This window comes from Larus michahellis, chromosome 1 (assembly GCF_964199755.1).
Source record: "Larus michahellis chromosome 1, bLarMic1.1, whole genome shotgun sequence".
In the NCBI taxonomy this organism is placed as follows: Eukaryota; Metazoa; Chordata; class Aves; order Charadriiformes; family Laridae; genus Larus; species Larus michahellis.
In genome coordinates this window covers 155,006-176,570 of record NC_133896.1, presented here as the reverse complement: position 1 = coordinate 176,570, position 21,565 = coordinate 155,006, and the positions used below count along the sequence as shown (strand labels likewise).

Below are 21,565 nucleotides of genomic sequence, written 5' to 3'. Positions count from 1 at the left end.
GGCAGAAGCCACCAGTGAAGGGTCTGCGTGGAGGGAAGCTGGCACAGGCTGTGCATGCAGGTCCACACCTGCAGCCACAGCAGCGTTTCGGCAGCTCTGCCAGAGGGGCACATTGGCTGAACAGGGCCAGAACATGCTCATCCACAGCTCAGTTACCAAAAGATACCCTGCAAAAAACAGTCTGTTCCCAAAGAAACCTACTGGAGAGTAAATGGGCCTGTGAGGCGTACAGCTTGTTGGGAGCAGTTTGCTAGTTCTTAGGGCACAACACACACTGATTTTATTCTTCAGGGAAAAAAGTGGTTTTGTAACCCATGTGTTGGGATGGCCTGTTGCTCTTACCCAAACAGGTTGCAAGCCTCTCAGCCAGCTCTACTTGCTGTACACCCTTCTTGATTGTAAAAAATTACTGACACGCACCTAGTTCAGAGTCCCCCTGGGACACATAAGAGAGTCTGCCACAATGAGGCCCATTCTGAAGAGACCCCTGGAAAGGAACATCAGGAAATAAAGGGTGAACTGCACAAGTTAAAAAATAGTGGGAAAGTTATTTCAGAGAGAAAAAAAAAAAAAAAAAAACCACCACAAAAAAATCCAACCAACCAACCAAAAACTCAAACCGAAAGCCTCCAGAAAATTTACATTAAACTTCAGAATTTCAAATCTGAATCACACTGCATCTTTCCCATGTCTTGTTCAAGTGCAGGATGGTCCAGAACCAACCTGTGAACCACACAGAACTGTAAAGGTGTCACGGAGGGACCCTCTGCAGCCCAGCTGTTGGCAGTGGCACTGCACGGGGGTGTGCTCCTGCAGCTTCTCACATGCTGTGCTACTCCAGCGTCCCTGATTTATTCCTCTTGTGATAGTACCTGCATACCACAAAGGAGGAACAACCAACTCCTACAGTGGCATGTGGAGCATCTAGCCTGGGATATACTGGTTCAAGGGAGGGCTTCAGTTTGCACTGGATTATTACTGAGAACTGCTTTAAAAATTAAATGTAAAAAACTCCCTCTTATCCTGCTTCCCACCTGCTCAGCCTTTTTCCCCACATCTGTGACAAAGGAGGGCTAGAATCAGGGGCCCTTTTCACTGTGCAAGGAACCGAGCCTACAATGGATACAGGGGACTTGTGCCATCACAGAATAACCAGGATGCAATTTTAGTCAGGCCAGAACAGAAGCAGTTTATTTCTAGAGCTATGAGTGAGAACACAGCACAGCAGAGTGACAGATGCTGCTGATACAAACTCTGCCCAAATGAGGCAGTTACAGAGTTTATATACCTTTCGGTTATGCAACTCATTCTTCACCAAACTGTGTCAGATAAGCAGGATATTGTAAATAAAAATAGCATTCTTCAGATAAGGAGGCTCTAGCCAGCACACCCTTTAACAAACAATTCACTCCAGTGTTAATTAAACTGGTGAGACCATTATCTGCAAATATTTCTTAACTAGTGAGTCCTGCAAAGGCTTATGAGGTGTTAACTATTTTCCTGCCACACTGGGGAGGCCTGACTTCAGCACAGGGACTCAAACCACCCAACAGCGGAGAGAACAGGCTGAGCCAAATACTGGATGGGGGAACCTACCTCTAGCACTGACTGCAAAGCATGCTGCAGCCCTTAGGCTACAGACAAGCTGTGGGACTGTTCTCCCCGCCCCACCTGCATTGCGCATGCTTATTTATGCTGTCAGAGTAGTTAACAGAAAAATGGAGCTCTCTTAAAAATATTCCACCGCCTGTATCTAGCAGCACTTGTTCTGAATCCACTTGTTCTGGAGTCCCCTTCTCTGGAGACTTACAAGACTCGCCTGGATGCAGTCCTGAGTAATGTGCTCTGGGCAATCCTGCTTTAGCGGGGAAGTTGGACTAGATGATCTCTAGAGGTCCCTTCCAACTCTGAAATTCTGTGATTCCGTGAAAATTCCATGATTCCATGACTGATTTGCTAGGTTGAAAGGATTTCCCCAGTAGAACATTCCTCTGATGGGCTGCCTGAACGAGGACCAAGACAGTTATTACCATACTCTTCGTTAAGTGAAGCCTTCTAGTATTTTTCTCTTGCTCCAAGACATTTTCCAGAATAACTTTTCTCTGAAAATAATCTAATTTTTTCACTTTCTTTACCAAGGTTTACCCCAGAAATTACACATCCCAACAGAGTTCTTGACTCATAGAGGAAAACCAAGCAAGTAATATCCTACCTTAGCAAAATTGTCCTACATTTTCATTGCGCCAGCACATACTTTTCTTGTTTAACGGAACAGCTCATTACAGCCAAGCTTGTGTTCTGTGTGCAGGAAAAGCCAGCAGTATTCACTGTGACGGTACAGTGCTCCCAAGCCCCAGCCCTGAAATCTGCCCAGATAGACCAGGTTCATGTTTCTCTACCCCATGCTGCAAAAAGCAAAGTGATCCTGCAAGTAGAAACCCTTCTTGGGAACAAAGGCAAGTTCGGCCTTCACAGTGCTCTTCTCACTGGCCCCTGGATAGGATGAGATTCAGGGCCACAGCAATTTTAAAAGGTCCCATAGGTCATGTCCCTTCTGCCTTGGACTGGATTAGAGCTCGTGTTTCTTTTCTGCGAATTGCCCCATTGGGAACAGTAATGGACACACCTCTCCTGCAAGCTTGCTGGTTGACATGTGGGACAGCCTAGGTAGAAAAGATGTCTTATATCACGCTCACATGCTCTTAAACCATCCCACCTTCCCCATCTGGAAGTGGATGGGCACCAAAGTCCTCTTGGGCACAGGCCAAAACATTCCCTCAGACACTGACAGTTTGCTCCTTGGTATTTCTTGCATGTAGACACGCTAGGCCAAGCCAAATTAAACTAATAACATGTAAAAGGCTGAAGCAGAGACAGGCAAAAGTTTGGAAAGAAGCATTTGGAAGGAAGCTGGTTTCACTACAGAAGCTTCACATAATTTGCTGGAAAAAGGCCCACTTTGCCCCGGCACTGCCCCCGCCACCAGCCTTCATCCACCATCTCAATGTGTGTGATTGTGTCGTCAGGATCAAAAGAAATCTCATCATCTCCATCTGCAAAAATTGTTCACAAAAGATAGTCATAATGCAAAGATAACCACAGAGAGAACTGGTTTTACACCCCTCCTCCCACCAGCCCCAGGAGGAGAATACAGAACAAGCATTCTGATAGCCCTCAGAGTTCATCTCATCCAACCCCCACCAAACAGCACAGATGAAGCACAGGAGGAGCAGGATGAAGCTTCTGTGTTCCCAAGTCAGATCTCATTCTGCCTCACAAGAAGAAGAATTTAAACCACCAAGTAGAAATCTTTTCACCACTGCTGATAGTGTAAGCCACCACCTCCCTGTCACGCTGTCCCAGACAGCTCCCAGTGCCTCCCCCCAGCCTGGATGGCAGACCCACCTCCTTGGTAATCATAGAGAGCCACTGCACAGGTTCCAGAGTTCTCCACCTCATAAATATTGTCTGTTTCTCCTGCAGAAGACAGGACGGGCAGATGAGAAAGAGCCTGAAAGCAGCCATATAGATCTGGTCAGTGCCATCCTCCACCCAGCTGTCAGCCTTGGGGTGAACCACATCCAAACCCTATCAATAGGGAGAGCTGTACCATGGCTCGAAGCAATATATGACTTACCTCCCCTTCTGCAGGAGAGAGGCAAGGTCCTGATGCTTCATGTTCCTCTCCCAAGAAAAAGGCTGGACACAACTCCAGCCTCTCCACTTACCATCTCCAGTACCAGCAAAGCTGCGGCAGAAACATCAACAGCAGTCCATGCAGTTTGCTTATGTGCTTGGAGGAAGACTACCCTGCACTACTCATGCCCAGGAGACACCACCAAATCAGGTCTCATGAGCACTGGCCATTTGAGCAAAAGGTTGAATTAAGAGGGCGCCCCAGGCCTCAGTGCAGCACTGGCAGTCACTTGACACGAAAGAGTGCACCAAGAGCATCAGTCCAGCTCCAGGTTCCTCAGAGCCCACAGCAGTCCCCTGGTCCTCCTGCCTGAGTCCTGCTCCAGCAGAGATACTTGCTGCCTGGCCCAGCATCCCATGCAGCTGATCTCATACCTTGGAGCCAGGCAAGGGAGTGGGAGACAACCAAGTCTCCATCATCACGGTCTGTTACTCTGACCACAGTAGACTTCAGGATACAAATTCCCTCTAGAGTCTGTCCCATACATCCAGTGAGGTGAGTGGACAGATACAAGCTCCTCAAGACATGGACTCTTCCATCAGTACTCACCCAGGTGGGGCTGGCTCTGGCTGGGCTCCTCGGGAACGATGTTCTCATAGTCCTCACCTCCGTCTTCTCCATCATCACAGATGGCATCCAGTTTTCCCAAGGGTGCTGGCAGCTCCTCATAGTCAGCACCTCCACCAGTACTGTCACAGTACTCAGAGGGCTCTGGCAGCTCCTCATAGTCTCCACCGACATCCAAACTTTCACTGTAGATGGGCTGATCCTGGCTAGGGAGCTTGCACAGCTCTTCGCCCAGATCTGCTGGCCTTGGTGGCAAAGTGGGTGGTGTTTCCTCATCCTCCTTTTTTGCCTCCTGCCATGAAGTGAGAAAGTAACAGGAAAGTCACCTGCAAAGCATCTGCTGCAGACAACTCTCCCATGACCGCACAGCACCCAAACACAACGGACCCTGCTCCACTGCAGGTGTCTTCTGTGCTACCATGACACGAATGCTACCATCATCCTCTGCACAAGGGAGAAACAGCTCAGCCATTAGGTCTGTGCTGAACTGGCACCTGAGATTGCTGTGAAGTCACTCATGGCTCATGTATTTGAACCTTTCTCACATACTTAGCTACATCTCACTGCACTGCCGCTATGCTGACCACTCCAAGAGCCCGTCTCATGGTGTAAGGTGCTGTGCAGCCATGTCTCATCACCATCCCAATCTGTCCCTCCTCACTGCTTCCAAAGCCTCTCCCACGCTGTGGCTGCACCCCACTTCTTCCTGCAGGGCTGCCTGTAAAACGCAGCCCCCTCTCAGGTGCAATCCCCTCCGCCTGCGCCCCTTCCTGGCTCTCCACAGCCCACCATGGCACCTGTACTCCTTGTGACGCAGCCCTGTCTTGGTCAACATTCCCAGGCGCCCTTGCTGGCATGGTTGTAGGGGCTGCCTCTGTGTGGTCCTTCTCTCTCTGTGGGATTTCCTGCTGGAGAAAAGTCATCAGATCTCCTCAGTCCCTTTGAATGAGGTCCAGAGCAATGCCCATTCCCATTCCCAACAGAGCAACTCAGAAAATTTTTCTTCAGCTGCAATCTGTTCCAGCTCACAGAGCAACTCTTAGTTTTCCTCCAGCTGAGATCTGTTGCAGCTCCCATAAACCTGCCCTAGGGACTGGACACCACCAGCCTGTAACAACTACAAGGTCTGCAGAAAGTAGCCTCAAGGAGGGAAAGTGTCAGGGAGTGCTTTGTTGGTGAAACCTTATCTGCACGTTGAATGCAGAATCAGCACAAAGTAGAAGGAGTAAACATGAGAGTCTGGGTGCAATCTCCAGATGGAAAAGCCTGAATGCCGTCTGCTGGGATGGCAACACTGGGGAGGTGCGATTGCACTGTGTTTGCCAGGTGCTAGAGGCAAGAAGGAGCCTAGGCCAAAGCAGAGGGGGTCACGGCTGGCTGCAGGCATGTCCTGATCTGTGTGCCAAAAGGGCAAATCCAGCGACAGCTGTGAAGTTCAAATGCAGTCCCTGGCAGTTGCAGGGAAGCAGTTTAGGCAAGAGATTACTGTAAAGAGTTCAGGTAGAAGGACATGAAGCTGCATGATTCTGAGGAAAAGTCTGCTTTGCAAGCCTCGGAGGATATGGCAAGATGGCCATGGCTCACCTTCCGCCGAGCCGCCTGGCACTCCTGAGCCTGCCACCTCACCCGGTCCTCCTCTGCCTGCCTTCTGCTCTCCTGCTCTGCTGACTTAGCCATGTTTTCAAATCTTGACCGCAGGCTGCTGGTGCCACTGGCAGCTCCTGTGGAGAAGACAGCTGACCAAGCTTGCCAAATGGCTCCCTTCATCACCTCAAGCATCCAGGAGAAACCCAGACCTCTTCCTCTCCCAGAGAAACTTGCAGTTCAGCCACCTTCTCCTGTCCCTCAACACAGGTTAAATACACATCCCACCACAGCACATACCCACCAATATGCTGCCACAGAGGGACCACAAGGCCCACAGCATCCCACCACGCCCAGGGCTGGTACTCAGTTGTCTCACCTGCCTCCACTGGCCTTGTCTTCTCATATGAGGAGGTGGGAGCTGCCATCTCATTGAAGCCAGCAGCACTCTGCAAGAGGAAGTGAATGAAGTGTCCAGCTTATCAGGCAAGGCCAGAGCTGAGATCCTCTGCTGCGTTTGGCTAGTGGTGACTTGCAAGCTTTGCTCCCAGCTGTGTCTGTCCTCATCTGTACAACTGCCACAGGCAGAGGAAGATGCACAGTGGCAAGACGACTGCTGCATGGGACAGCAAGGCTGGGCATTCAAGGCAGAAGCATTGGCCGGTAACATGGCAAAGCGCTGAGCGGACACCTGGCAGTCTACCATTCCTGAGGTCCACGGACGCGATGCATCTGTCCCCTGCACTCCCAGCGGTATGAGGCATGGAAGCACTTCCCTATTGGATGCAAAGCTGCAGCTGCCTAACCGTGAAAAACATGTGTCCCTTCAGTAGGTTGTTGCCTGCAGTATGTGTATATAGTAGCACAGGCTGGAAAACATCAAAGTGAAAACATAGAATCATAGAATCTTCATGGTTGGAAAGGACCTTTGAGATCATCGAGTCCAACCAAACAACCTACAATCTCTGCCACTAGAGCATGCCCTGAAGTGCCACATCTAGATGTTTCTTAAACACCTCTAGGGATGGTGACTCAACCACCTCCCTGGGCAGGCTGTTCCAGTGCCAGTTCACATGCGTGAACATGAGATATCGCTAGCTTTATGAGGTGTGAAGAGATGCCTGAAGTGGTAATAGCATCGGTGGGGTGCTTGCAGCAAAAAGAAAGTGAGATAGAGAGGGTTAATCTACCTTCATGAGAAAACTATTTCATAGAAAAAGGAAACTGCAGGTAGGATCCAGCTTTCAGACCAATACAGCTACATTTAGGGTTCTGCCTGCAGGTGTCACCACTGGACTGGAGCTCAGAGAGCAGCTCTGCTCTCCTTAAAGAAAACACCTGAGCAGGCAAACAGCACTGCAGGCTCAGAACCGGGTCTACACAGAGCACAGCAGAGACTTGGACGTGTTTATATGAAAGCATTTAAATTTAGGAGTCTTAGTGTGAGAGCTGAATCCTACACTTAGCGTTCAAAACTTTATCAAAGGGCAGTTAAGGTTGGCTGGTGGTACATTATGCTCTGCTCTGGAGCCATGAACTCAGCACTACTCCAGTGCCCAAAAACAAGGCAATCAGGTACTTATCCAAACATCCTTACTTTTACCATCTTTTATTATGCTTCAATATTCTCAAAATGCACGAATTCATGTTCTGCTTTGAGCTGATCAAGAACTGCTTATCCTGTCTCTGCATCCTGCTCCTCAAATAACCCACAGCACTGACTTTTGCACAAGTGCTCATGTGATTTTGCATGCTCTTTTTCCCCACATACATGATGCCGTGCCTTTTGACAATGCACCTCCATTTGCTGTTGTTAAATTCATAGACCATGCAGATCTCTTCCTTGGGCAGGATGCCATTCCCACTCTGCTACTGGCCCAGCCTACACATGCAGCATGGAAAGGAACACGCTCGGTTGCTACAGGTATGTGTTTATGTTCTTCCTTGGCTCAGGGCCCTGCAGAGAGGTCCTCATCTGCTTCCTCCAGCTCCCAAGTACGGCGATGTTGGTGCTGTACCAGGCACAACACTGTGCCACCAGCACTGTGCACAACAACAGAAAAAGCGTGGTTCAGGGTACTCTCCTCCAAATGCCCCAAAGCCCCACCACCACCCAGGAATGTCATCTTGCATGCAAATCATCATCCACTGGCAAGAGCCCCTTTCCTGAACAAGCTTGCAGTGCAGCCCGCCAACCCACAATGTCAATCCAAGTGCCTGAGACAGTCTGAATGTTGACTGCAGATGAGCCTTTGCTGGGTTTCAGCCCAGACAGGAAACTTGAACCAGCAAACTGGACGACCTCTTCTCACACAAGGTTGCTCCCAGTCCCATCCCTGCTGGGTGTTGTTAAGGTTTGCAGGCAGATGTTTAGGCCCTGGCATGAGATTTAGCTAACTGACCAGACCATAAGAAACCCCTGGCCAGGACAGAAAAGCCTGCAGCAGGTAATAAGTAGCAGAGAAGCTGATGAGTTAGTCAGTTCTATAAGGAATGGCCAGATTTCACCAGTAGTTAAGGGGGAGTCACCAGGAGTTAAGGGCCAGTCACTCACACAGGGAGGTCTGCAAGATGGCTACTCGAGGGACCAGAGATTCAAGCCAGCTTCTGGGAAGCCTTGTTTATGTGTGGGTTTGACAGCTGCTAATAAACCTTATGCCTCAAGCAAGAACAGCTAGAGGGATGGCACCCATAGCGATACCACCTTGTCGCTGGAGACAGTCCAATGGAAGACCCACTCTGTACGCATACCACCACTCTGCACAACCACCACCTACCCATCAGTGCTGGGGACATGACACCAGATGGGCCTTCAGTCTGATCCAGCACCCCTCCTGTGTCAGAGACAGGTCCTGCACGGCGCAATAGCCCGTGGCCTCTCAAACTCCTCATAAGGCTGCACTCACAAAATTTCATCTCCAAGGCGCTATCACTGCTCATCCTGACTGTATGGGTACACACAAGGCCTGCAGGAGTGATGGCAGGCAGCCAGACAGAGCATTCCCAGCATCTCAAATGGTACTAGATATGCAGGAGGGCACAGTCAGATGCCCTTACAAAGTTCTTCGCTGGCTCTGCTATTAAATCCCACCCCAAGAGAAAGCAGGAGCATGACTGTTCAGTCTGAGAGTGGAATGATTCAAAAGCAGCTGTGAATGGAAAAACTTTTTCTTCCTTGCATTATGATCTCCCCAGGCTGCATTCCTCTGCACCCTCTGGTACGTACACTGGGCCAGTTCGCTCACCCTCGCAATAGCTGCGCACTGAGCAGTGGGACCTCATCTCCATCTGGGAAGTCTCTTCTCTCGCAGCAGTGCAAGAGCAGTGATTAGCAGGAAGCAAGTGCAGGATGCAGCATATAGTCTTACCTTATCTACTCTGTCCTTCTGGACCCCGTAACGGCCTCCAAACCCCTTGGCATAGTCTGTATGGAAAAAATGAGGCTGTTTTATAATATTTTATATTCTGTGTGCACCTCTGACGTCAGTATGCTGTGACCAGTAAAATGAGTTAGTCTTGCATCTTATCACATATGGAACTAAATAGAGACAATACATGCGAAATGCTCGGGACAGTGGCTTTTAAGACTAATCCTTCATTCTTTTCAGCAAAGCGCACAGGTCTTCAGTGCTTTATGCTGGCAAATCTGCTTCCAAGGCACTGGGGTGAGAAGCCAGTCATGCCACTCCAGTGCAATGTGGCCTTGTTTGCTGAAGTTAAACATACAGTAGTCGAGCCATTCCTGGAACCTGCTTTGCCTCATTCCCATGCGCTCACCTTTTGAATGATCAGGAACACACCTCACAGAGAAAGCACAGTATAGTCTGGGAAGCCTGACTGAGGGACTTTCATTCAATGTCCCCCACTGCTCCAAGCATGCACCTACTGTGGCAGAGTTTACCCTTGTGTTTTGGGGGTTCACAGTGTCCCAGCTGCTCCACAGCATGCTGTACACATTGTTTTCAGCAGCTGGATCTCTGTCAAGTATGAACCACTAGCTCCAGATCTGTGTGTGCTCCAAAGAAATTGTGCTGCCACTTCTCTGGCAGCATTGCCCTACCTGTCTGGGACGCATGAGGTTGCACATCCTCCTGATGGTCCCAGCCAAGGGCACTCTTGTCCTGACGATCCCTCTGGATGCCAAACTTCCCACCAAAGCCCACAGAATAGTCTGCAGCCACCGAGATCCAGATCACGGCATGGAAGAGAACCAACAAGGGAGGGCAAGAGGAAAGTGGCAACACAGTGAGCTCAGGCTGTTCTTACAGGGACAACAGTTTCCCCTTCCCAGGACTCCAGAGAAAAGACACGGAGCAAGGCCAGATTTCCCCACTGGAGGCTGCAGCAACTGCCCTCCCTCCTCCCTGAGACATGTCACCTACTATTAGCACTTGCCCGGGCTTCCCCTGCACCCTTCCTTTGGTGACAGACTGCCCAGGAGATCCCTGTGCCCATAGAAACCTGCTGCTGCCCTTCATTTAGTCTGAACTTTTTCCAGCAGTCACGCAATGTGCAGTGGCTTTTCTTATCTGCCCCATTTCCTTGCTGCAAGCAGTGGTCACCCGACAGCTCCCCGTAGCTTCTGCACCATTCAGGCAGCAGGTTGCAAAAACCAAGCACAGTGCCCCACAGCCCCTGTGAGCGGAGTCCTGACACAGTGCCCAGCTCCAGCCCTGACACTGCCTGCTGCACTGGGCTCCCCGAGCTCACCTTTCTGAGAGTCGTGCTTCTCTGCCTGGCTCTTGTAGTCAAATCCCACTGCTGCTTTGTCCACCTTGTCCCTCTCCACACCGTAACGGCCACCAAAGCCCTTGGAGTAATCTGAGGTGGTACACTGGAGTGAAATGCTGCCCCCAGCATGGGGCTGGTGAGGGTAAATATGGGGAGAAGTCCTGGGGATGAGCATCAGGGAGGAGGAAGAGCAGCAGGGACAATGAAAAACACTAAAAAATGCAAGGGGTTTGGAGGGGACGGAGCGGATGGCAGGGAGCACCATGAGGGCCACTCAGAATGAGGGCCCATGGGGTGCACAGGGCAAGTGTGGGTCACGGCAGCAAGAGAGCCTGAAGGCCATGGGCAGCAGGAGACACAGCATGCCAAGAGGGCAAGGAAGAAAAGCGACATGCCAAGGGCAGGTGGGGAGGCAGTGGGAGCTCAGCCACCCAAGGATGCAAAGCCAAAGCAAGACTTGGGCACTAACAGCCCAGGCATCCACCCAGTCACGCATCCCCAGAGTAAGGATTTCAACCTGTGGTCTGCCAGACTCTGAAAAGCTCTGTGATTAAGTATATTGAGCCCTTGAAAGTACAGAAGAAATGGCAAACTTTTGCTGTACAGCTTACATTTTCTAGAATGGAATCTTGACTTCTACAAGGAAATCACTGACTCTGGATGCTGCAGCAAAGGCTGAACCCCACATTTCTGGAGACATGCTCCAGCTCTCCCCCCAGACTGTCTCTGTCATGCTTGACCATCATGTGACAGAGGCACCGCACATCTTCCTTACACCTTCCCTTTTCTCATCGTCTAAACTATTAATGTATTTACTACTTCAACTGTGTTCAGTTATTCTCTAGGGACTACCTTGTTATTATTGGCTGACGTACTAAGAAATTTCAGCCTCTCTCCTAGCTGGTGGCCATGCAGAGATACTCTCAGAGACCTGGTCTGCCAGCTCCGTTTCCAACTCCTGCTCTTCAGGAGGAGTAAATCACAGTCAGCTCTCTTTGTTCCCTGACTCTATTCTTACAGGTTTGCATTTCACAGGAATGAGCTGGGGCTTCTCCAGAAAGTTCAGCCTTATCAGCCCCTGAAGACTGTGATCTTTAAGGTCCCTTGCAACCCAAACCATCTAAAGAAATATGCGTGAAAACATTTTCTATTCAAGAACGGCTCTCTGTTTCATAGAAGCTCAGTCAATTAAGGATGAATCGCTAAGTCCTAGAAATTTCTTAAACTTACCTCAATTAAACTATTATTTACCCATTAGGCCATTAGGAAATGGATCTTTTAGGATGCTGTTTTCAGCAAATATAGATTTTATGACCGTTAGCTTGATGGTGGAGTTTCCAGTACAGACATGTTTTTATGAAAAACAATCCAAACACCTTACCCTATTTCTAACATTTTCATTTTGTTCTGAGTGATTTCTGTGGTTTTTCACAACCTGATGAATATCTGTGTCTACAATCTAGTACACAATCTCTTCTACAGGAATATGTTAATGTTGCACAACTCCATGTGATTTTAACTGCACAACTGCATATGAATTTAAGATCAACCAAGAATCCCTCAAAAACATCTTCCTCCTTTTACAGTTCCTCTGAAATGAACATGATTCAGATCTTCTTTTCTTACTAATGGATTCCTCACACTTATCTGAAACAGTAGCGGACCTTGCTCTCTCATCTCCTCCTGGTTGCAGAGTATTAAAATATCATTAGTTTCAGTTCTTGCAACGTTCTTAATGAATATAGCTGTTTGTATGTACATGTGCAAGTTTGGCTGAACCATCTCCAGAATTCTGCAGAATTCTGGGTGCTGTACAGGCTTTTTTTTCCATATCCATTGTTGTGCCTTTTCTTACATGCCACTTTTTTATCAATCACTTCTCACATCCCACGGTGCCTGGGCTCCCTCTGGAGCAGTTGCCCAGGAGTTTCAGGGGAAAGGGAGCATCAGCCATCCATCGGGGGTGCATGTGGGGGTATCTTCTCTGCTCAGCCATGATGTGGCAAAACGCAGAGACAAGCGGAATGTACAACAGAAGGGTGGTGACAGGACAGCAGGGAATGGGGCTGTGGGGGCGACTGACTGGGAACAGGAATCAGAAACAAGTGACAGGAGGGGGATAACAGAGGGGACTGTGCCACAGCAGACAGCACGGGATACTGCGAGCAGAAGAGAAGCTGGGCAAAGTGTCAAAGGGTCACAGGTGCTTATGGACTTGCCTTTCTGGGACGAGTGTTTCTCCACCTCACCCTTGTATTCAAAGCCCAGTGCTGACTGGAACAAGAAGGGGAAGAATGTCAGTCGTCCCGAGGACCAAGCTGGGTCTCACGCACCCTCCCCCAGGGCTGGGGCCCTGCTCTCTCTCTTGTGCTGCAACACGCAGGCATGTGGCCACCCCTCGGCTGGCACGGGCCTCCTCAGCCTCTCACACCACTCTGCTCTCCATGTGCTCAGCAGCCCGCTCAGAACAGGCTCTCGCAAGAGCCCCAGCGCTCCAGGCAAGAGGGCCACCATCCTGACCTCACACCTTCTCAGCAGGAGAGGTGGCTGGGCAGCATCTGACACCAAGATGTGCACAGGAGGGACACCATCCTGCTGTCCCCACCCAGTCCCGCCATGGCCAGTCACTGTGCATGGCACAGCTTGGGAGTCTGGGGATGCAAAACATCACAGCCCCCCAAGACAAACACAGTGCTGCCTGGATAGGACAGTGCAAGCACATTAATGGACACCAATGAGTTAATCTTCACAAGTGCCCTGCAACTTGCCATCAGTCATTGTCCTGCACATAGGAGGTGAGCTGCCTCCTCCAGTGTCGACATGGTTCGTGGCATGCTGAGCCTTGCACCCACCAGCACTTGGAAAACAGCAGCCACAGTCGTCAGCGTCAACGTAGCTCAGTGTTCTAGGGGCAGCAGCGAGCACAGGGCGCAAGTACGTATTCCAGCTGCCCTGTCCAACGCACCTTGTCAGCGCGGTCCCGCTGGACTCCATACTTTCCCCCAAAGCCCTGGGCTGCATCCGTCTGCGAGGAGTGCTTCCCAACATCAGAAACGTACTCATGGCCCACTGCGCACTGAAGAGAGAGACAGCATGACATGAGCACCCGCAGTCAGACTGGCAGGTTGGACAGACACAGGCACCACACTGCTGCTCTGCCCCGCTGCCAACATGCCTGTGGCCACAAGGCGACAGGTCCAAGCTGACTGTGCTGGTGGTGACGATGCCTTCTGCAGGGTCTTTGCCAGTACCAGTCTTGCTCTGAGACCTGTGATGTAGCTTCAAGGGCAGCCATCCCACAAAACCAGCCCCACGGCCAGCTCATCACACAAACCGTGGGATGCTTAATACCTGCTGCTCCCAAATGCCAGTGAAGCAGAGTGGTGGATAATCGCATGGGGAAACTGAGGAGAAAAGTGCAGTTAGGCAAACATAACTGAAACCCCAAAGGCAGCAGGTCTGGCACCTGCTCCCTGTTTTCTGCATCTGAGAGTGAGGGTTAGCAGATATGGCTGACGCCAGCCTTTACACCCACCACGGGCCAGGCCAGGGTCCCACTGCTCCCTGCAGGAGGTGGCATGGCCAGGAGCTGCTCATGCTCCTCAGGAGAAGGGCAAGAGGCTGAACGCTTGCAACATCCTGGCACGGCTGGATAAAGGCCAAGGAGCTGCTGAACAAAAACATCCTCAACTCTGCTCCGTCAGAAGGGTCTGAGCACAGCGGCTCCATTTTGGCCTCCTGGATATGTCCATTTCTCAACCTGCCATCCCGGTATCATGCACACCCTCAGTGACCCCATATATTGAACACTACTACAACCTTATCATCTCACTTCTGAAAAAAAAATAATTAAATGCTGAAAGGTACAGGAAGAAGCTTGATGATGATTATCAGAAAACATAAAACAGATTTGACGTGAGAACAGAGAATATGCAGTAGGGCTTCATCCTGGGGAGATATGACAGAGATCCGGAATGCAGAACGTGAGGAGGAAATTATTATTCATTAGTTCTCCAAGGACAAGTAGGGAGGCACCTAATTTAATTGTTATGCAGCAGGTTTGAAACAAGCCACAAAGTCCTTCTTCACAGCTAAGGGGAGTGTTGCAAAGAGGTTGTAGAGCCAAGTTATACAAATGGGTTCAAACAGATCCTGGAGACAGATTACGGGCTAGCTAGACACGTGGGAATCTGCGCAGCCATGCCGGCTCTCTGTTCTCTCCCTTCAGGGTCAGGCCAGGAAGCAGACATGCTCTTCTCTTTATGAGAAAAAGACTTTTCCACTGGGGCCCAAGGAACCCCTCTACAACTGTTACCTTATCCATTCGGTCCCGCTCTGTTCCAAATTTTCCCCCATAGCCATAGGATGCTTTGGGGCCGGTCTCCAGCTCCTTCTTCTTGATGATCTCATGTTCCTCTGACACCTTGTTCCTCAGCTGGTGGATGCTGGTGAGACAGAGAGAGTCAGGGCAAGTCACTGTGCAACTGTGTGGACCCACGCAGCCAGCTGGAGTATCCCTGAGCCGCTGTATCAGCCAGAGCCCAGCACAGAGCAGAGCATAAACCCACTGCCAGCTATGCCCATACTGGGCCCCTCTCTGGGAGCCACACACGTGCAGCCAGCGCACTGTGACATGGGGACGATGCCACCCCGGGGGCTGGCGAAGGACCCAGAGCCATAGTTCTCAGCCTGCAGCCCCCATTCAGGGTTGCACCCTCTCTTCCACAGGAGCCCACGCTTCCCTTTCTCCATGCGCTGCCCCAGCAGTGCGGGCAGCACTGGGATGTCCCCCGGGAGCCGCTGGAGAGGGTCAGCTCTGGGCAGGGCCGGAGCAGGGGGTCCTTCCACAGTGAGAGCCGCTGAATGGCGGCACTGGAGACTCAACCCCGCGCAGCGCCACAGTGAATTCTGCCCGCGGCGCAAGACCAGCGCCTCAGACGAGGGGCCCGGGCGCAGCCGGCAGGGCCCGGGGGAATGGCCCCCAGGCAACCCCGGCCCGGGTGAAGGCTCCACCGTCCCGCTGCTCTCTGGGGCCGTGGGTGCGCCCCGGGAGAGGGGCCCGCACGGCCGGGAACGCTCCCCCGGCTCCCCCGCGGCCCGGCCCGCCCGGCCCCGCTCCGCCCCCGCCGCGCACGAGCCCTTATTTGGCCGGTTTCGGCCGGCACTGCCGCTTACCCTTCCGGGACGCGGCCGCGGTGGCGGCCCGCCCGCAGCCCCGCACCCCGCCGGGCCCCGCCCGCAGCCCCGGGACCCGCACCCCGCCGGGCCCCCGCCGGCCCCACTCACTCGATGTGCTCGGCGCGTCCGGAGCCCGCGATGCTTTTGGCCCCCCAGCGCTGCTCCTTCTCGGAGATGTCGTTCTGCGGAGCGAACCGCAGCCGTCAGCGGCCGCGGGGCTCGCCCGCCCCGCAGGGACGGGGCTCGGACCCCCGCCCCCCGAGGCTCCGCCGGGCGGGGCTGCCACTCGGCCACCGGGCCCGGAAGGGAAGGGGGCAAAGGAGGGGCCCGGGGGTCCCGGAACCCATCCGCGCCCGCCCCCAGCGTCCTGCAGGGCCGGGATCCCGGGGACGGGGCTGCGGGGCGCCCCGACCCTCTGCCTCGGGGAGGAGCCAGCACACACAAGTGCTGTGGACATTAATTGTTTAGGAAAATTTTGGAAGAACAGTGAGGTGAACGTTAGCTTTGCTATGACAGCACCTGTTGGCTCTCTGGAAGGCCTGAACATGTATTTGATAAATTGAAGCATCAATAAACGCTTTCCTGATAACAAGGTAAAGCTAAAAATATGTATATGCACACAATAAAAAAATAATACAGTCATATTCTGTTCAGACTTAAATGCTTCCACAAATAGAAGAAATTAAGTAAAACCAAATAATTTTGACAGTATAGATACTTCTTTTTTTACGTTAATAATTTGGAACTTTGAGGAGGGGACTTGCGTTTCTGTCCCAAACTAGAATTTCTTACCGGAAATAACTACACAAGACTGAACCTCGGAAACATAGGAGTCTTGTGTAACAGAAGAGACTGTGCAACAAGAAACTCTTGGAAAGGAAACCAAAATCTCAACAGGCCTCAGACAGCCTTACAGCACAAGGCTGTAAGTCGTGGCTGGCGCTCCTCTGCAGCAGGAGGAGCAGGGCTTCTGCTGTGCCGTGTGCTCCACAGAGGTTTAGAAAAAGGGTATAAAGAATGAGATGACAATGTTTTGACATAGTAAAGGACTGTTTAGGTTGACCAAATATAGGAGACAAAGCAGTGCAGAAAAATCTTGTGATGCCAAATCAGTGGGTGATAAAATTGTAAAGGTTAGTGTTAATAAGTATAAAAGTAAAGCATATGGAAAAAAAGATCCTAATTATGTCTGGACAGTGGTGGTTCAAAAATATTTGCCAGTCCAGAAGGAATATGAAATATGGAATTATGTGCAATTATGTAGAAGAGTAGCAAATAGAGAGTTGGCCAAAATGCCAAAGTGCGAGGGACGTATTAGCAAAGGAACAGAGAATCAAACAGAAAATTAAAATCATGACACTGTGTGAACACATGAGTATCCTGCAGACTGGGCCCTTCTATTCTCTCATCATCTCACCTAGAGAACTGGACTAGACAGAAAACAAGGCTATTTAGAGGCATGGAGCTGCCTCTGCACAAGGTGACCATAAATAGAGTAGGATTCTTCCATCTGGAAAAAAGACAAATGAGTGCAATGCTGGAATCCTGTACAGTTACAATGTGGGAAGGAGAAATTGTAAATCTTTGCTATTTCTTGTAACAGAAGTTGTGGGGAGGTCTCAGTGAAGTTACCAGGGAGCAGGTTTAAAAGAAACTAAATATGCTATACTAAGTGATATTACTTGTAGTCAGATGTGGGGTACACTGATATAGGAAGTTCTGGAGACTAAACATAGATATGGGTCAGAAATGGCTTAGAGAGACGGACGGACAGTGCCTGCAAGGGGCTGGTGGGACTTGGCTGATTCCGCACAGCCAGCGGTGCTGCGTGCCATGCCAAGCCGTGTTGTGCCATGCCGAGCCCCAGCCCAGCTGACCAGCATATGCCTAGGGCCAGCGAACCCTCCACACCACCACCGCTATTGTGGATTACCACAGACACTCACCACGAAATCAGGGTCAGTGTCCCAGTCGTCTCCCTGGGCCTCAACCTTCACTGACACATCATGTCCCACGACTGCTTTCCACATCTGCACAAGGAGGACACAGCATCACCCAGAGCCCAGCACATGGGCACTGCTGGCCCACACCGTGGCATGTCAGACCACAGCAGACGCGGGGTAACTTGGACCGGAGGGGACTGTGCAGACCACCTGCCCTGCTGACCTCTCTGTCCCTCATACATGCATGGGTGTCCTGATTTGAGGTAAAACAGAACCAACTCTCTCTTCAGTAATTTTACTTCTCAGCTAGGCCTCTTCTAACTCTCTGAAATTAACAGCATATTGTGCAGAGAACCGTTTGTTCTCAGAGTGGTAAGACCAATGTTTATAGTTCATGCCAAGGCAGGGTGTGTAGAGAGGCTCTTGCTTGTACTTACTGCTGTAACAGCCAAGCTCAGCTAATTTCATTATTTGCCCCGTTGGAGGGTCGCAAGCAGAGAAGCGCAGAGGGGTCGCACCTGCAGGGAGGGCGGACGGGACAGGTGACCCAAAATCAACCCACACGGGTATTCCATCCCATCTGCCCCACGCTCAGTGTAAAAGCTGAGGGATCAAAGGGTCAGCCTCCTTCTTCGATGGCCAGCGAAAGAGGAGGACTCTGTTTGTTTGCCTTTGATCCCTACCCGTGCATTCCTGACTCCAGCTCTGGAATCCAGTTCCCACCCGTCGCTGAGACCAGTCTGGGACTCCCCCAGTGCCTGATGGTGACATCATCCTGGGAGCTTAATACGGCTTTGTTTATACTGTATCTATTGTATTATTTCCTTTTTATGTTATTATTAATATTTCATTAAAGTAGTCTAGTTTCTTCTAAACTCGTAAATCTCTTTACCCCTTCTCCTCCTCCCCTTGGAGCGAGATGTCAGGGAGAGCATCTGTCACCCGTCAGTGGCCGATCTGGCCAAAACCACATCAGGGCACCCCAAAATAGCTGCTCTTGAGCCCCAGCACCTCTTTTAGCAAAACACACAGGGGTTTTAAGTGTAAACCACAGTCTTCATGCACACTGGCTCCACAGTTAAAACGCACACCTTATTTTCATGTACGTTAGCACTAGCATCCAACTACCAGATTCTGCTTTTCCAATGTACACTAATTCTCTGCGTTTTGGGAGACCGTTCGCTGCTTTAACCTCCCTCCTGCTAAGCACAGTCCCAGCACTGCACCAGAGGCTGTGGCTTGCTCTGCCACCATCACACAATGCTCTGGTACCCGAGGTTGGACTCCTCAAGTCTCTTATCTGTTTTCCAACCTTTTAGTCACCGCGTAGTGTGATAGAGAAGGTTCAGGGGAAAGCTGTATGCTGCTATGACGGTGCTGGTACAGCAAGCTGTGTGGTATTTATGTCTGTCATATGGTAAAATCAGGAAATGGGGCTAAAATCATAAAGTGTGCAGGGCTGCAAAGGCTGAAGCTGTGGCGGTATGGCTTGTACAGGCTGCCCAGAGAGGCTTGGATGAAGTGATAGGCCCAGGAAGAGGAAGTTAAATAAAAGTAATGCGAAATCTAAAATTCACGCATTTAATTTTCAAGGTCACCGTGAAAAAAGCTGATGAAAAAGCCCCTCCCAAGCAACACAGTTTCCACAAAATGAGAGACAGAAGAAAGATTATGGGCCTTGCCTGCCCCTACACACGTAGGGGCTGAATGTGCTGCAAAGACCGGACCACTGAGCCCTGTTTCACATCACTTAAACATCACATAAACCTGCAAACAAACCAAGAGAGGGGAAGGGAACTGCTTTGTGATGGATCCTCATTTAACACCACACTTCTATCATGTGCTTCTCAACAGCACTAACCCCTTAATCCCACAACCATGCAGTAGCCTACAAACTGGTCCCCAGTGCCCAGGACAGCTGCTTTCTGTGCAAGCAAAATATTTATGCTGAGCAAGTAATTAATTGTACAACACAAAAAGATGTTAAGTGAATAACCTTCCAGTTCTGTACAGTGCACTGTTCAGTTCAGTTTCAAGCTGCGCTTACCAATCATCTAGAGAATCATCACTGTAAGACCAGGGAGCAAAGACAACAGGAACTAAAAGAGCACAGAAGGGACGAGACTTTCTTTTGTTAAACAAAAGCCAGATAGTTAGCTAAGGAGAGGATGTAGGCCCAAGGCAGATTTACTGTGAAGATGTGGCTTTAGGCCTTCCCCTGTTCGCCTCAGGGAAGAAAAAAAAAAAGAAAAAAATTTTTAAAAAAAGTTTTCATACTCTGGAACACAGCACACAGCAGGTCTGTGCCATACTCGGCTGTGCTTGTGTGCACTGACAGTAATCTTATGAAAAATTGAATATGGGTAATTGCAAATAGAAGCAGGGGAAGCAGGAAGGCTCATGTGGACAATATAGCACAATCTAACAACACCTTTCATCTCCATTTCCCCTCCGTCGTTTATTAGCATCCAAAGATTTTTAAAGTTTGTGGCTCATTTTTGTTAACGATAAAACAGCAGCAATAACCAGCTAGCACAGAGCTGTTCAACGAGGCAGCTGATTTGAGCAGATAGCTCAAATGAAGGTGGTTCACGGCTTTAAATACTGCTGTAAATGGTTCATGACCACCTACTCTCCAAAACCACTCACCATGGATCTTGGGAACCATGACAAACTGCAGAACTGTAATCACACCACAAGGCTCCAGATACCCTTTATAATGAGGAATACCAGCCAGAGTAGCAGCTCAACCCTTTAGATTGTCCCATTTTCCTCCTTGAAAGCATCCACTACACCACAAATATAGGGCTACTACACGTAGCACAGTTGTGCTGGTTGATTTGGAAATGTGGTTCTTTACAGCCTCAAACACAAGAGCAACAACGATGACCAAAGGAACAGACAGAGAGGCAAATCCTGAGGGCTATCAACTCACACATGCTGGATCAGGAAGGAGTTCTCTCTGCTCACCAAACCCCTACATTTTGTTGTTTTTCACTTTCCAGTCTCAAAACCCACGCAGCTTTCTTACCTTAAAAGCCTCACCAGCTCCTACTGGCAAACTTGCTGCTTTTTGCTCAGGCACTTGATGCTAGCGACAGCTCTTGGACTGCTGTGTGCCCCGAGTTCCTGTTTTAACTTCAGCTATCTTCACTTCCTGCGTCCCAGCCCCCCGCTGCTCAAGTCATGAGTACCAAAACCTGCCCTCGCATGCTGACGACAAGGCCTATACCCAGGGTACAAATTGCTGACTCCATGAGCAGTGCTTAATGGGACACCATTACGTTTCTTAGTGTGCAAAGCATAGTGTGATCTCTATTTCCACCTCTTCCAAAAAATCATTCTGCCGTAAAAGCAGAAAAAAAATTAAAAGGCCGAAGCCCCTGGGCTTGACAACTAGAACGAGATCCAAAGAAAGCAACCTACTGCTTACAGAACTTGTTATGAAATTTGTCTCAGTACTTTACAGTACAATAAAAATATATATACACACACAGACGTACACACGCATATATACACATACATACATAAAAGCCCTTCCAGGACACCCCCCCGCCCCCCCAAAAAAAAGAAAAAAGTAAATAGCTTGAACTAGGAAGATGGAAAGCATGTAGTTGAAGAATCCTAAGAACTTACAAATCAAACTCTTGGTACGTTGCTTACTGGTGGGAAATGCACAATTTTGGAATGAGTAGCATGAATCACGCTAGTTTGACACTAGATAAACATCTCAAACCAAAATAACTTCCTTTCTGAATAAGTCACATGGAGCAAGAAAAGCTCCTAGAGCAGTCATTTCTATTTGACACAATGGCAAGATTTACAGGGCTTGGAATAGAATAGGGTAGAACAGTTCAGTCGTAAG

General features: G+C 50.0%; 1 protein-coding gene across 3 annotated transcripts; it reads right to left on the bottom strand.

The window, feature by feature from the left end:
• Window positions 1-1,163: 1,163 nt before the first annotated feature.
• LOC141738016 (hematopoietic lineage cell-specific protein-like) lies at window positions 1,164-20,825 on the bottom strand. 3 transcript variants are annotated; one of them, XM_074573054.1, is made up of 15 exons: window positions 20,732-20,825; window positions 17,704-17,787; window positions 15,866-15,939; window positions 14,895-15,024; window positions 13,545-13,655; window positions 12,799-12,853; window positions 10,559-10,669; window positions 9,909-10,019; window positions 9,217-9,272; window positions 6,228-6,297; window positions 5,849-5,985; window positions 5,062-5,172; window positions 4,247-4,556; window positions 3,406-3,477; window positions 1,164-3,053 (listed from the first exon to the last, which is right to left on the bottom strand). In XM_074573054.1, the coding sequence occupies exons 2-15, from the start codon at window positions 17,785-17,787 to the stop codon at window positions 2,920-2,922; spliced, it is 1,566 nt and encodes a 521-aa protein (XP_074429155.1). In that variant the 5' UTR covers window positions 20,732-20,825; the 3' UTR covers window positions 1,164-2,919. The 3 variants fall into 3 exon arrangements, with proteins under 3 accessions (XP_074429155.1, XP_074429157.1, XP_074429156.1); XM_074573056.1 differs by having other exon boundaries at window positions 5,062-5,169; XM_074573055.1 differs by lacking the exon at window positions 20,732-20,825 and adding an exon at window positions 18,138-18,213.
• Window positions 20,826-21,565: the final 740 nt, after the last annotated feature.